At 44.4% G+C, this 16,940-nt stretch overlaps 2 protein-coding genes across 2 annotated transcripts in view; one reads left to right on the top strand and one right to left on the bottom strand.

Annotated features, from left to right (window-relative positions):
* LOC124012988 (disks large-associated protein 3-like) overlaps positions 1 to 16,940 on the top strand; it is a 314,578-nt gene that overhangs the window by 13,932 nt on the left and 283,706 nt on the right. The gene's annotated exons all lie outside the window — the stretch shown is intronic.
* LOC124012287 (extensin-2-like) overlaps positions 1 to 16,940 on the bottom strand; it is a 178,144-nt gene that overhangs the window by 1,448 nt on the left and 159,756 nt on the right. Inside the window, exon 2 of the mRNA XM_046325750.1 lies at positions 1 to 263. This exon is cut by the window's left edge and continues 1,448 nt beyond it. Within this exon, the coding sequence (XP_046181706.1) occupies positions 1 to 263 (263 nt within the window). The remainder of the gene's footprint in view (positions 264 to 16,940) is intronic.

The raw sequence follows: 16,940 nt of genomic DNA, 5'->3' as shown, positions 1-16,940 counted from the left end.
GGAGACTGGGAGGCTTGTTTCCAATGGAGACTGGGAGGCTTGTTTCCAATGGAGGCTGGGAGGCTTGTTTCCAATGGAGGCTGAGAGACTTGTTTCCAATGGAGGCTGAGAGGCTTGTTTCCAATGGAGACTGGGAGGCTTGTTTCCAATGGAGACTGGGAGGCTTGTTTCCAATGGAGACTGGGAGGCTTGTTGCCAATGGAGACTGGGAGGCTTGTTGCCAATGGAGACTGGGAGGCTTGTTGCCAATGGAGACTGGGAGGCTTGTTGCCAATGGAGACTGGGAGGCTTGTTGCCAATGGAGACTAGCTCAATCAAACAAAGTAATGTGTGGAAAGTAGCTTCACTAGTGAGGGGGCTGTGTGAGTGTTTTGAGTCACTATTCCACGCTGTCAGTTCTCTGACTTTGAGGACAAATCTGATATGAATACAGAATCATCGTCTCTAAATACCAGTGTAGTATAATGGTGTCTATATACCAGTGTAGTATAATGGTGTCTATATACCAGTGTAGTATAATGGTGCCTGTATACCAGTGTAGTATCATGGTGTCTATATACCAGTGTAGTATAATGGTGTCTATAAATACCAGTGTAGTATCATGGTGTCTATATACCAGTGTAGTATCATGGTGTCTATAAATACCAGTGTAGTATCATGGTGTCTAAATACCAGTGTAGTATCATGGTGTCTATAAATACCAGTGTAGTATCATGGTGTCTATGTACCAGTGTAGTGTCATGGTGTCTATATACCAGTGTAGTATCATGGTGTCTATATACCAGTGTAGTATCATGGTGTCTGTATACCAGTGTAGTATCATGGTGTCTAAATACCAGTGTAGGATCATGGTGTCTATAAATGCCAGTGTAGTATCATGGTGTCTATAAATACCAGTGTAGTATCATGGTGTCTGTATACCAGTGTAGTATTATGGTGTCTCTATACCAGTGTAGTATTATGGTGTCTCTATACCAGTGTAGTATCATGGTGTCTATAAATCAAATCAAATCAAATCAAATCAAATTTTATTTGTCACATACACATGGTTAGCAGATGTTAATGCGAGTGTAGCGAAATGCTTGTGCTTCTAGTTCCGACAATGCAGTGATAACCAACAAGTAATCTAACTAACAATTCCAAAAAAAACTACTGTCTTATACACAGTGTAAGGGGATAAGGAACATGTACATAAGGATATATGAATGAGTGATGGTACAGAGCAGCATACAGTAGATGGTATCGAGTACAGTATATACATATGAGATGAGTGTGTAGACAAAGTAAACAAAGTGGCATAGTTAAAGTGGCTAGTGATACATGTGTTACATAAGGATGCAGTCGATGTTGTAGAGTACAGTATATACATATGCATATGAGATGAATAATGTAGGGTAAGTAACATTATATAAGGTAGCATTGTTTAAAGTGGCTAGTGATATATTTACATCATTTCCATCAATTCCCATTATTAAAATGGCTGGAGTTGGGTCAGTGTCAATGACAGTGTGTTGGCAGCAGCCACTCAATGTTAGTGGTGGCTATTTAACAGTCTGATGGCCTTGAGATAGAAGCTGTTTTTCAGTCTCTCGGTCCCAGCTTTGATGCACCTGTACTGACCTCGCCTTCTGGATGATAGCGGGGTGAACAGGCAGTGGTTCGGGTGGTTGATGTCCTTGATGATCTTTATGGCCTTCCTGTAACAACGGGTGGTGTAGGTGTCCTGGAGGGCAGGTAGTTTGCCCCCGGTGATGCGTTGTGCAGTCCTCACTACCCTCTGGAGTGCCTTACGGTTGAGGGCGGAGCAGTTGCCGTACCAGGCGGTGATACAGCCCGCCAGGATGCTCTCGATTGTGCATCTGTAGAAGTTTGTGAGTGCTTTTGGTGACAAGCCGAATTTTTTCAGCCTCCTGAGGTTGAATAGGCGCTGCTGCGCCTTCTTCACGACGCTGTCAGTGTGAGTGGACCAATTCAGTTTGTCTGTGATGTGTATGCCGAGGAACTTAAAACTAGCTACCCTCTCCACTACTGTTCCATCGATGTGGATAGGGGGGTGTTCCCTCTGCTGTTTCCTGAAGTCCACAATCATCTCCTTAGTTTTGTTGACGTTGAGTGTTGAGTGACGTTGAGTGTCATATATACCAGTGTAGTATTATGGTGTCTATAAATACCAGTGTAGTGTCATGGTGTCTGTATACCAGTGTAGTATCATGGTGTCTGTATACCAGTGTAGTGTCATGGTGTCTATAAAGTATCATGGTATCATGGTGTCTGACTTGCGACATACGCCTAGTTTTCTGAAAGGGAAGCAAATCTGATCTGAACTGAAAAGCGCATTCGCTCCTGAAGTGATTGAAAGACCGCTCGTGGGTTACCCAGGCCAATAGTATTGTACTCCTTTGCGCTCTGCCTACAACGAAATCACAGAATGAATCTTGCAAAGTTAAATGAGTTTTGTTGCATTGAAAAGGGGCATATATAATGTTGATTCAATCACAGAAAAAAACGTTGACGTATATAGTGCAAACCAATGGGGCGATCTCAGTGAAGTTCAATCTCTTGAGTCTCTGCGCCGCCTGGCATTTCTTCCGGGCAGCAGTCCTGTAGGAGGTGCACGGCCGTGCCCGCGCTCAGTTTAGAGGGAACATTGGTTATAGAACCTTGTCTATTGTATCTCCATATCCCAGTTGGCTAAAACAGACAGTCTCTAAGGGAATTGGGTTGAGTGGGGACGTGCCACTTAATATTAGGAATGTATTAGGAATGTCTTAATGTTTTGTACACTTAGTGTGTATCCTATTCTGTTTGCTAACAAGTAGCTAGACAGTGAGAGTACTCGTTTTTTTTCTCTCTTCCAAGACTGCTTGCCGTTCGAGAGTCAGGTTGACTGTGGAATGAGTGACCGGATTAGCTCACATTTACTGCCGGGTTCATTGTGGCGCCTCTGCACACACCTCTTTGGAATCCTCTTAGTTGTTTTCATGGTAACATAAAGCGCGTGGTAATGGTACACGGTCGATGTATACAGGATTATGGTGCTTAGTGTGTAGCGTTCCTTTACGCGTGGGATGAGAGATGTGTTGAAGAGACGGAAAAGTCATTAGATATGCTTGATGTGGGTGGGATCTATTAACCTTTAAAAAAACAAAAACAAGGACTATGGCATTGGATAGGAATACTCAATGTGTCAGTATAATTTTAATCATATTACTTATGGAAACCTGTAAGGTTATAGCCTCTACATCTAAATATTAATAATATATTATATTTATACAGCGCTTTTCATCTCTCTTTGAAGGCCCCTTCTTGCGTTGCTTTGGCTTGTTTTACATGGTGTGTAGTAACCTAACCATTCACCACTTATGTTGCCGTGGTAATTAGGTGCTTCCTAGGCAATGCACGGTATTGTTGTCACTAGAACATCCAGGCTTTAATTGTGCAGAATCCAGGCTACATCCCAAATGGCACCCTATTCCCTATGTAGTGCACTACTTTAGACCAGGGTCTATAGGGTAGTAGTGCACTACTTTAGACCAGGGTCTATAGGGTAGTAATGCACTACTTTAGACCAGGGTCTATAGGGTAGTAGGACACTACTTTAGACCAGGGTCTATAGGGTAGTAATGCACTACTTTAGACCAGGGTCTATAGGGTAGTAATGCACTACTTTAGACCAGGGTCTATAGGGTAGTAGTGCACTACTTTAGACCAGGGTCTATAGGGTAGTAGTGCACTACTTTAGACCAGAACCCCTATTCCGTATGCGCTGCACTACTGGCTACTTGGGCATCCAATGCTGAATCAGCTGACCCAGCGCGAGGCACTTCTGAGAAGCGAGAGGAGAGTGAGAGATAATGCTGACAGCATGGGGTTCTACTTCAAACGACGACATGCCTTCACTCCCGTAGCTTGTTCACTTCATTTTCTCAAGAAGCGAGCTATGGCAAACTTTCCTAAACATCTAAGTAGCACCCGACCTTTTCAGGGAGTACAAAGGTTGACAGGTTCTGTGAATAAACTAGCTAGCTCGGATTAACCAGCTGCCAAAAGGAGGGACATACCTTGCCTACTGCATCTCAATTACACGTTTAAAAATGCACCGCAAATTTGAAGAGTTGAGTTCGTAGAAGGCGAACGACAATTAATTGAGGGGAAGGGGAAGATTTTTATTCAAGTCAACTCATTTAAAATGCCATGACATTGTGACACGCGGAAATCTCACGTTTAATTAGCGAAGAAGAGATTAGAGAAGAACAAAAAGATAACTTGGTTAAATAAAACATTTATAAAACATTTATGCAGTTATTAGTTATTATACTGTTAGCTGTTACTATTGGCTACTAATGTCAATGTTTTAGAGTTTTTGGTAGTTAAACAGCACGAATGATCACTTCCAAGCTAATATTATAAACGTCTTATATTGCCCTAGTCTACACGGTAAACTATGATTCCCAGAGTTCATTTCGGTTCCAAGAGTTCAATGCTCTGCCCAGGCCTGCTGCTGGCTGGCTAGTGATGTAATAGCCAAGTAAAACTAAATACTGTATATTGCTGTTATGAGTGCATTTCACGTTACTTTTGGGGTTTCAAAGCATAATAATGCTCACATATGCTAAAATATACGATCAATAATGACAAACCTCCTGGCATTGACAACTGATATGGACAGCTACTGAGGATGGTGGCTGACTCTATAGCCACTCCTACTGAGGATGGTGGCTGACTCTATAGCCTATGCGCATCTGTCATATTTTTAATCTGAGCCTAAAGGAAAGTATTTGTCCTCAGGCCTGGAGGGAAACCAATGTCATTCTGCTACCCAAAAGTGTTAAAGTAGCTTTCGAGTGGTTCAGACAGCAGTCCTATCAGCTTGCTGCCAGCTCTTAGGTAACTGTTGGGGAAAAAAATGGTTTTCTCTGTAAACTGACTTTCAGCCTTATAGAGAAGGTCACTCAACACATACTGCACTGTCACAAATGACTGATGATTGGTTGAAAGAAATTGATATTAAGAAGACTGTGGCAGCTGTACTGTTAGATTTTAGTGGCGCCTTTGATATTATTGACCATAACCTGTTGTTGAGAAAACGTACAATAGAATATAGAATATAGAATATAGAATGTAGAATGTAGAATGTAGAATGTAGAATATAGAATGTAGAATGTAGAATATAGAATGTAGAATATAGAATATAGAATGTACAGTACCAGTCTAAAGTTTGAACACACCTGCTCATTCAAGGGTTTTACTATTTTCTACATTGTAGAATTTTAGTGAAGACATCAACACTATGAAATAACACACATGGAATCATGTAGTAACCAAAAAAGTGTTTGTAAGGTCCTGGGTGTCGTGAGGGTGAAATCAGGCGCAGGAAAGCTGAGAGTTCAATAAAGTGCTCCTTTAATGCACACACGGTGAACCACGGCCACCCCACTTGTGGGTGCTCAAACAAAATGCCCCAGACACAGGGAACGCAAACAGTCTAGCACTAAATGCACGAACACGTAAGTCTGTAGCAAACACCAGGGTTACAATAATCAATCCAGCACAAAGAACCAGGCGGGTCGGCTGACTAATAAGCCCAATTAATTACAACAAACTCAAAACAGGTGCACTCAATAAACACATCAGGAGGGGGAGAAAAGAATCAGTGGCAGCTAGTAGGCCGGCGACGACGACCGCCGAGCGCCACCCGAACGGGAAGGGGAGCCACCTTCAGTGGCAGCTAGTAGGCCGGCGACGACGACCGCCGAGCGCCACCCGAACGGGAAGGGGAGCCACCTTCAGTGGCAGCTAGTAGTAGGCCGAGCGCCACCCGAACGGGAAGGGAGCCACCTTCAGTGGCAGCTAGTAGGCCGGCGACGACGACCGCCGAGCGCCACCCGAACGGGAAGGGGAGCCACCTTCAGTGGCAGCTAGTAGGCCGGCGACGACGACCGCCGAGCGCCACCCGAACGGGAAGGGGAGCCACCTTCAGTGGCAGCTAGTAGGCCGGCGACGACGACCGCCGAGCGCCACCCGAACGGGAAGGGGAGCCACCTTCAGTGGCAGCTAGTAGGCCGGCGACGACGACCGCCGAGCTCCACCCGAACGGGAAGGGGAGCCACCTTCGGTCGGAGTCGTGACAATGTTAAACAGCCTTAAGTTAATACTTTGTAGCGCCACCTTTTGCTGCGATTACAGCTGTAAGTCGCTTGGGGTATGTCTCTATCAGGTTTGCACATCGAGAGACTGAATTTTTTTCCCATTCCTCCTTGCAAAACAGCTCGAGCTCAGTGAGGTTGGATGGAGAGCATTTGTGAACAGCAGTTTTCAGTTCTTTCTACAGATTCTCGATTGGATTCAGGTCTGGACTTTGACTTGGCCATTCTAACACCTGGATATGTTTATTTTTGAACCATTCCATTGTAGATTTTGCTTTATGTTTTTGATCATTGTCTTGTTGGAAGAAAAAATCTCCGTCCCAGTCTCAGGTCTTTTGCAGACTCCATCAGGTTTTCTTCCAGAATGGTCCTGTATTTGGCTCCATCCATCTTCCCATCAATTTTAACCATCTTCCCTGTCCCTGCTGAAGAAAAGCAGGCCCAAACCATGATGCTGCCACCACCATGTTTGACAGTGGGGATGGTGTGTTCAGGATGTTGAGCTGTGTTGCTTTACGCCAAACATAACGTTTTGCATTCTTGTCAAAAAGTTCAATTTTGGTTTCATCTGACTAGAGCACCTTCTTCCACATGTTTGGTGTGTCTCCCAGGTGGCTTGTGGCAAACTTTAAACAACACTTTTTATGGATATCTTTAAGAAATGGCTTTCTTCTTGCCACTCTTCCATAAAGGCCAGATTTGTGCAATATACGACTGATTGTTGTCCTCCCACCTCAGCTGTAGATCTCTGCAGTTCATCCAGAGTGATCATGGGCCTCTTGGCTGCATCTCTGATCACTCTTCTCCTTGTATGAGCTGAAAGTTTAGAGGGACGGCCAGGTCTTGGTAGATTTGCAGTGGTCTGATACTCCTTCCATTTCAATATTATCGCTTGCACAGTGCTCCTTGGGATGTTTAAAGCTTGGGAAATATTTTTGTATCCAAACCGGCTTTAAACCTCTTCACAACAGTATCTCGGACCTGCCTGGTGTGTTCCTTGTTCTTCATGATGCTCTCTGCGCTTTTAACGGACCTCTGAGACTATCACAGTGCAGGTGCATTTATACGGAGACTTGATTACACACAGGTGGATTGTATTTATCATCATTAGTCATTTAGGTCAACATTGGATCATTCAGAGATCCTCACTGAACTTCTGGAGAGAGTTTGCTGCACTGAAAGTAAAGAGGCTGAATAATTTTGCACGCCCAATTTTTCAGTTTTTGATTTGTTAAAAAAGTTTGAAATATCCAATAAATGTTGTTCCACTTCATGATTGTGTCCCACTTGTTGTTGATTCTTCACAAAAAAATACAGTTTTATATCTTTATGTTTGAAGCCTGAAATGTGGCAAAAGTTCGCAAAATTCAAGGGGGCCGAATACTTTCGCAAGTCACTGCATATATCTAATAGAACTGAGGGTGTTCTTTAATGGAAGCTTCTGTAATGTAAAACATGTAAAGTGTGGTGTACCGCAGGGCAACTCTCTAGGCCCTCTACTCTTTTTTGTTTTTAACAATGAGCTGCCACTGGCATTAAACAAATAAAATAAAATAGTATTTGTCACATGCGCCGAATACAACAGGTGATTGAAAATGTGTGTGAGATGAGTGAAATGCTTACTTATAAGCCCTTAACCAAAAATGGTTTAAGAAGTTAAGAATAAAAATGTGATAAGTAAAAAATAGATAAGTACAAAAAATAGAAAATAAGAGTAACAAATAATTAAACAGCAGCCGTAAAATAACAATAGCGTGGCTATATACAGGGAGTACCTGTAACCAGACCATGCATACATAATAAACAGAGAGTAGCAGCAGCGTAATAGAGGGGTCTGGGTAGCCCATTGATTAGCTGTTTAGGAGTCTAATGGTTTGGGGGTAGAAGCCATTTAGAAGCCTCTTGGACCTAGACTTTGTACTCCTCCTGGACCTAGACTTGGTACTCCTCTTGGACCTAGACTTGGCTCTCCTCCTGGACCTAGACTTGGCTCTCCTCCTGGACCTAGACTTGGCTCTCCTCTTGGACCTAGACTTTGTACTCCTCCTGGACCTAGACTTGGTACTCCTCTTGGACCTAGACTTGGTACTCCTCTTGGACCTAGACTTGGCTCTCCTCTTGGACCTAGACTCCGTACTCCTCTTGGACCTAGACTTTGTACTCCTCCTGTACCTAGACTTGGTACTCCTCTTGGACCTAGACTTGGTACTCCTCTTGGACCTAGACTTGGTACTCCTCTTGGACCTAGACTTGGCTCTCCGGTACCGCTTGCCGTGCAGAAGCAGAGAGAATCTGGTAATGAATGGTGCGGCTGTTGAACAAGTTGAGGAGACTATATTACTTGGTGTTACCTGAGATTGTAAACTGTAATGATCAAAACATATAGATTCAGTGGTTGTAAAGTAATATAGAGTAATATAATCTGTAATATAGAGATGGGGAGAGATCTGTCTGTAATAAAGAGATGGGGAGAGGTCTGTCTGTAATATAGAGATGGGGAGAGGTCTGTCTGTAATATAGAGATGGGGAGAGGTCTGTCTGTAATATAGAGATGGGGAGAGGTCTGTCTGTAATAAAGAGATGGGGAGAGGTCTGTCTGTAATAAAGAGATGGGGAGAGGTCTGTCTGTAATAAAGAGATGGGGAGAGGTCTGTCTGTAATAAAGAGATGGGGAGAGGTCTGTCTGTAATAACGAGATGGGGAGAGGTCTGTCTGTAGTAAAGAGATGGGGAGAGGTCTGTCTGTAGTAAAGAGATGGGGAGAGGTCTGTCCGTAACACAGGTGAACAGCTAACCTGGTTTCACAACTAATAAAGCAACACCTTACGACACAACGCCTACTGGTTGTATGTACTGACATGTGACCTGGTTGTGTGTATGTACTGACAGGTGACCTACTGGTTGTGTGTACTGACATGTGACCTACTGGTTGTGTTTATGTACTGACATGTGACCTACTGGTTGTGTGTATGTACTGACATGTGACCTACTGGTTGTGTGTGTACTGACATGTGACCTACTGGTTGTGTGTATGTACTGACATGTGACCTACTGGTTGTGTTCATGTACTGACATGTGACCTACTGGTTGTGTTCATGTACTGACATGTGACCTACTGGTTGTGTGTACTGACATGTGACCTACTGGTTGTGTGTATGTACTGACATGTGACCTACTGGTTGTGTGTATGTACTGACATGTGCCCTACTGGTTGTGTGTATGTACTGACATGTGCCCTACTGATTGTGTGTATGTACTGACATGTGCCCTACTGATTGTGTGTACTGACATGTGACCTACTGGTTGTGTGTACTGACATGTGACCTACTAGTTGTGTGTATGTACTGACATGTGACCTACTGGTTGTGTGTACTGACATGTGACCTACTGGTTGTGTGTACTGACATGTGACCTACTGGTTGTGTGTACTGACATGTGACCTACTGGTTGTGTTTATGTACTGACATGTGACCTACTGGTTGTGTTTATGTACTGACATGTGACCTACTGGTTGTGTTTATGTACTGACATGTGACCTACTGGTTGTTTGTATGTACTGACATGTGCCCTACTGATTGTGTGTATGTACGGACATGTGACCTACTGGTTGTGTGTATGTACTGACATGTGACCTACTGGTTGTGTGTATGTACTGACATGTGACCTACTGGTTGTGTTTATGTACTGACATGTGAGCTACTGGTTGTGTGTATGTACTGACATGTGACATACTGGTTGTGTGTATGTACTGACATGTGACCTACTGGTTGTGTGTATGTACTGACATGTGACCTACTGGTTGTGTGTATGTACTGACATGTGACCTACTGGTTGTGTGTATGTACTGACATGTGACCTACTGGTTGTGTGTACTGACATGTGACCTACTGGTTGTGTGTACTGACATGTGACCTACTGGTTGTGTGTATGTACTGACGTGTGACCTACTGGTTGTGTTCATGTACTGACATGTGACCTACTGGTTGTGTGTGTGTACTGACATGTGACCTACTGGTTGTGTGTGTGTACTGACATGTGACCTACTGGTTGTGTTCATGTACTGACATGTGACCTACTGGTTGTGTTTGTGTACTGACATGTGACCTACTGGTTGTGTTCATGTACTGACATGTGACCTACTGAAAAGCTGTCCAGCATAGCATCTGAAAAGAGATGGGCAACAGATGCCTCAGAGAGACACTGACAAAACCCCCAGTGACCCCCACCCTCCCCAAGCGAAACACTCAACAGCGAGTTTAACATCTTGGATATAGGGGGCGCTCTTTTAATTTATGGATAAAAAACGTTCCCGTTTTAAACAAGATATTTTGTCACGAAAAGATGCTCGACTATGCATGTAATTGACAGCTTTGGAATGAAAACACTCTGACGTTTCCAAAACTGCAAAGATATTGTCTGTGAGTGCCACAGAACTAATGCTACAGGCGAAACCAAGATGAAATTTCATACAGGAAGTGCCCCAGATTTTGAATGCGCTGTGTTCCAATGTCTCCTTATATGGCTGTGTATGGATCACGAATGAGCTTAGGCTTTCTGTCGTTTCCCCAAGGTGTCGACAGCATTGTGACGTATTTGTAGGCAAATCATTGGAAGATCGACCTTAAGAGACTACATCTACCAGGTGGCCGCTTGGTGTCCTCCGTTGCAATTATTGCGTAAATCTCCAGCTGCAGTATTTTTCCGTTTGCTTCTGATGAGAAGCCACCAAACTGCCACCACTGATAGATTATCGAATAGATATGTGAAAAACACCTTGAGGATTGATTCTAAACAACGTTTGCCATGTTTCTGTCAATATTATGGAGTTAATTTGGTAAAAAGTTTGGCGTTGTAGAGACTTCATTTTCAGATTTTTTCTTAGCCAAACGTGATGAACAAAACGGAGCGATTTCTCCTACACAAATAATCTTTTTGGAAAAAATGAACATTTGCTATCTAACTGAGACTCTCCTCATTGAAAACATCCGAAGTTCTTCAAAGGTAAATTATTTTATTTGAATGCTTTTCTTGTTTTTGTGAAAATGTTGCCTGCTGAATGCTAGGCTTAATGCTATGCTAGCTATCAATACTCTTACACAAATGCTTGTGTAGCTATGGTTGAAAAGCATATTTTGAAAATCTGAGATGACAGTGTTGTTAACAAAAGGCTAAGCTTGTGAGTGAATATATTTCTTTCATTTCATTTGCGATTTTCATGAATAGTTAACGTTGCGTTATGGTAATGAGCTTGAGGCTATGATTACGCTCCCGGGTACGGGATTGCTCGACGCTAGAGGTTAAGGTCTACAACCAAATTAAAAAGGGAAGTGCAGTGGAGGACCCACTTGCCTGGAGGAAGAAACACACAACCAGCCTGGAGGGAGAAACACACACAACCAGCCTGGAGGGAGAAACACACACAAGCCTGGAGGGAGAAACACACACAACCAGCCTGGAAACACACACAACCAGCCTGGGGAGAAACACACACAACCAGCCTGGAGGGAGAAACACACACAACCAGCCTGGAGGGAGAAACACACACAACCAGCCTGGAAACACACACAACCAGCCTGGAGGAGAAACACACACAACCAGCCTGGAGGGAGAAACACACACAACCAGCCACACACAACCAGCCTGGAGGGAGAAACACACACAACCAGCCTGGAGGGAGAAACACACAACCAGCCTGGAGGGAGAAACACACACAACCAGCCTGGAGGGAGAAACACACACAACCAGCCTGGAGGGAGAAACACACACAACCAGCCTGGAGGGAGAAACACACACAACCAGCCTGGAGGGAGAAACACACACAACCAGCCTGGAGGGAGAAACACACAACCAGCCTGGAGGGAGAAACACACAACCAGCCTGGAGGGAGAAACACACAACCAGCCTGGAGGGAGAAACACACAACCAGCCTGGAGGGAGAACCAGCCTGGAGGAGAGAAACACACAACCAGCCTGAAGAAAACACACAACCAGCCTGGAGGAGAAACACACACAACCAGCCTGGAGGGAGAAACACACAACCAGCCTGGAGGGAGAAACACACAACCAGCCTGGAGGGAGAAACACACAACCAGCCTGGAGGGAGAAACACACACAACCAGCCTGGAGGGAGAAACACACACAACCAGCCTGGAGGGAGAAACACACACAACCAGCCTGGAGGGAGAAAACACACAACCAGCCTGGAGGGAGAAACACACACAACCAGCCTGGAGGGAGAAACACACAACCAGCCTGGAGGGAGACTGTGAACAGGACATATTATATATTTCTCTTATTCAATATGGTGTTTTATTTTTGTTCAATGTTTTAAAAAAAAAACATTGTTTTTTCTGTGATTTTGGTTAATACACTTTCATTGAATTTTTTATTTTTTGCTTGGTATCGTTTTGGTATTGATTATCTTTTCGCTATTGAGTATTTTGATACTGAACCTGGTATCGGTATCGAAGTCAACATTAGCGCCTAATACCATCTAGTAGGTTTGTGGCGTGACGTGACGTGGGTTGACGTGGAGGGCTTAAACCACACCCTCTGTTTCAAACCTTAACCAATGGGAATTCATGATAAAACTTAACCATCAAAATGTTACGTTTATCCTCCTTGACAGACGTTGAACCGTGAGACTGTGAGATCTTGTTGCCTCTAGAACATGTTTAGAATCCTGTCTTCCTCCCTGTCTTCCTCCCTGTCTTTCTCCCTGTCTTCGTCCCTGTCGTCCTCCCTGTCTTCCTCCCTGTCTTCCTCCCTGTCTTCCTCCCTGTCTTCCTCCCTGTCTTCGTCCCTGTCTTCGTCCCTGTCTTCCTCCCTGTCTTCCTCCCTGTCTTCCTCCCTGTCGTCCTCCCTGTCGTCCTCCCTGTCTTCCTCCCTGTCTTCCTCCCTGTCTTCCTCCCTGTCTTCGTCCCTGTCTTCGTCCCTGTCTTCCTCCCTGTCGTCCTCCCTGTCTTCCTCCCTGTCATCCTCCCTGTCTTCCTCCCTGTCATCCTCCCTGTCTTCCTCCCTGTCGTCCTCCCTGTCGTCCTCCCTGTCTTCCTCCCTGTCTTCGTCCCTGTCTTCGTCCCTGTCTTCGTCCCTGTCTTCATTACACAAAGGTGAGTATTCATTGGGCTTTTAATTTGAATTACATATATACGTTTTACTCAATTTTATTACCGCAAAATGTATATGTAACCTGATTCCGTGGGCCGTATAAAATCAGGTCGGTGTCACGTTCTGACCTTTATTTCCTTTGTTTTGTATTTATTTAGTATGGTCAGGGGCGTGAGTTGGGGTGGGCAGTCTTTGTTTGTTTTTCTATGATTTGGGTATTTCTATGTTTCGGCCTAGTATGGTTCTCAATGAGAGGCTGGTGTCATTAGTTGTCTCTGATGGAGAATCATACTTAGGTAGCCTGGGTTTCACTGTGTGTTTGTTTCCGTGTCTGTGTTTTTCACCACACGGTACTGTTTTGTGTTTCGTTCGTTCCATTGTTTTTGTATTTTAGTCGTGGTCATGTGTACTATTTCTTATTAAAAGAACCATGGACACTTACCACGCCGCATATTGGTCCGCCGATCCTTCTCGCCTCTCCTCTTCGGAAGAAGAGGAGGAAATCCCTTACAGTCGGGGCATAATGGTCGTCTGTACAGGGTAGAACAGGTTTAGCATCCTGTCTTCTTCCCTGTATCCCTCCACATATCAGCCTTGTTTCAGTCTTCACCACCCGTCACACACACGCACGCGCGCGCACACACACACATCACTGTGTTGAAGATGATGTAACACAACGAAAGATCTCGTACAGGAAACAAGCATATACACAGTGGTGCAATACACACACAGATTCATCTGTGTTCCTAGTGTGTGTGTGTGTGTGTCTGTGTGTTTGTTTGTGCTGGTCAGTCAGTATTTCCTGTGTACCGTACTTTTCGCTGGTGCGCTTGGGAATGACATCGTCCCCTTCTACCCTAGCAACCCCAAGCCTCAGACCCATCTCCGAGAGAGAGAGAGAGATTTGGCATGAGGGTCTGCTATACAAACTGATGGAAAGTGGTGTTGGGGGTAAAACATACGACATTATAAAATCCATGTACACAAACAACAAGTGTGCGGTTAAAATTGGCAAAAAACACACAAATTTCTTCACACAGGGTCGTGGGGTTAGACAGGGATGCAGCTTAAGCCCCACGCTTTTCAACATATATATCAACGTATTGGTGCGGGCACTAGAAAAGTCTGCAGCACCCGGCCTCACCCAACTATAATCCGAAGTCAAATGTCTGCTGTTTGCTGATGATCTGGTGCTTCTGTCACCAACCAAGGAGGGCCTACAGCAGCACCTAGATCTTATGCACAGATTCTGTCAGACCTGGGCCCTGACAGTAAATCTCAGTAAGACCAAAATAATGGTGTTCCAAAAAAGGTCCAGTCACCAGGACCACAAATACAAATTCCATCTAGACACTGTTGCCCTAGAGCACACAAAAAACTATACATACCTCAGCCTAAACATCAGCGACACAGGTAACTTCCACAAAGCTGTAAACGATCTGAGAGACAAGGCAAGAAGGGCATTCTATGCCATCAAAAGGAACATAAATTTCAACATACCAATTAGGATTGGGCTAAAAATACTTGAATCAGTCATAGAACCCATTGCCCTTTATGGTTGTGAGGTCTGGGGTCCGCTCACCAACCAAGACTTCACAAAATGGGACAAACACCAAATTGAGACTCTGCACGCAGAATTCTGCAAAAATATCCTCCGTGTACAACGTAGAACACCAAATAATGCATGCAGAGCAGAATTAGGCTGATACCCCCTAATTATCAAAATCCAGAAAAGAGCCGTTAAATTCTATAACCACCTAAAAGGAAGCGATTCCCAAACCTTCCATAACAAAGCCATCACCTACAGAGAGATGAACCTGGAGAAGAGTCCCCTAAGCAAGCTGGTCCTGGGGCTCTGTTCACAAACACAAACACACCCTACAGAGCCCCAGGACAACAGCACAATTAGACCCAACCAAATCATGAGAAAACAAAAAGATAATTACTTGACACATTGGAAAGAATAAACAAAAAAAACAGAGCAAACTAGAATGCTATTTGGCCCTACACAGAGAGTACACAGCGGCAGAATACCTAACCACTGTGACTGACCCAAAAGTAAGGAAAGCTTTGACTATGTACAGACTCAGTGAGCATAGCCTTGCTATTGAGAAAGGCCGCCGTAGGCAGACATGGCTCTCAAGAGGAGACAGGCTATGTGCTCACTGCCCACAAAATTAGGTGGAAACTGAGCTGCACATCCTAACCTCCTGCCCAATGTATGACCATATTAGAGACACATATTTCCCTCAGATTACACAGATCCACAAAGAATTTGAAAACCAATCCAATTTTGAAAACCTCCCATATCTACACAGCACACACCATTGTAAATACAACCCATATTTATGCTTGTTTATTTTATCTTGTGTCCTTTACCATTTGTACATTGTTAAAACACTGTATATATAATATAACAGTTGTAATGTCTTTATTGTTTTGAAACTTCTGTATGTGTAATGTTTACTGTTCATTTTTATTGTTTATTTCACTTTATATATTATCTACTTCTCTTGCTTTGGCAATGTTAACACATGTTTCCCATGCCAATAAAGCCCCTTGAATTTAATTTCATTGAGAGAGAGACAGAGAGAGAGACAGAGAGAGAGAGACAGAGAGAGAGAGACAGAGAGAGAGAGACAGAGAGAGAGAGACAGAGAGAGAGAGACAGAGAGAGAGACAGAGAGAGAGAGACAGAGAGAGAGAGACAGAGAGAGACAGAGACAGAGAGCAGAGAGAGACAGAGAGCAGAGAGAGACAGAGAGCAGAGAGAGACAGAGAGCAGAGAGAGACAGAGAGCAGAGAGAGACAGAGAGCAGAGAGAGACAGAGAGCAGAGAGAGACAGAGAGAGAGAGACAGAGAGAGACAGAGAGCAGAGAGAGACAGAGAGAGAGAGAGACAGAGAGCAGAGAGAGACAGAGAGCAGAGAGAGACAGAGAGCAGAGAGAGAGACAGAGAGCAGAGAGAGACAGAGAGACAGAGAGAGAGACAGAGAGCAGAGAGAGACAGAGAGCAGAGAGAGAGACAGAGAGAGAGACAGAGAGAGAGCAGAGAGCAGACAGAGAGAGACAGAGAGAGACAGAGAGCAGAGAGAGACAGAGACAGAGAGAGACAGAGACAGAGACAGAGACAGAGACAGAGAGAGACAGAGAGAGACAGAGAGAGAGAGAGAGAGAGACAGGGAGAGAGACAGAGACAGAGAGAGGGAGAGAGAGAGAGACAGACAGAGAGACAGACAGAGACAGAGAGAGAGACAGACAGAGACTGATAGAGAGACAGACAGAGACTGATAGAGAGACAGACAGAGAGAGAGAGAGAGAGATCAGTCCCGTACTCTTATCTCTCTCCTCCAGTCCTCTACTCTTCTTCTATCTTCTCTATCCTTCTGTCTCTTCCCCCCTTTCGTCTCCCACCTCTTTCTTCTCTCCTCCATTTGTCCTCCATCCACCCCACTTCTTCCCTCTCCTCTCTGCTAGGTCGCTGTAACTCTTAGATCTACAGTAAACAGATAATGACACACACGACACACACACAGACACACGACACACACACACACACACACACACACACAAACACAAACACACACACAGACACACACACACACACACACGACACACACACACGACACACACACACACACACGACACACATGACACACACACACACGAAACACACACACACACACGA

The sequence above is a fragment of the Oncorhynchus gorbuscha genome, linkage group LG24 (genome assembly GCF_021184085.1).
Source record: "Oncorhynchus gorbuscha isolate QuinsamMale2020 ecotype Even-year linkage group LG24, OgorEven_v1.0, whole genome shotgun sequence".
Classification (NCBI taxonomy): domain Eukaryota; kingdom Metazoa; phylum Chordata; class Actinopteri; order Salmoniformes; family Salmonidae; genus Oncorhynchus; species Oncorhynchus gorbuscha.
The sequence above is the reverse complement of the archived record's forward strand: the minus strand, read 5'-3'. Positions and strand labels throughout refer to the sequence as shown.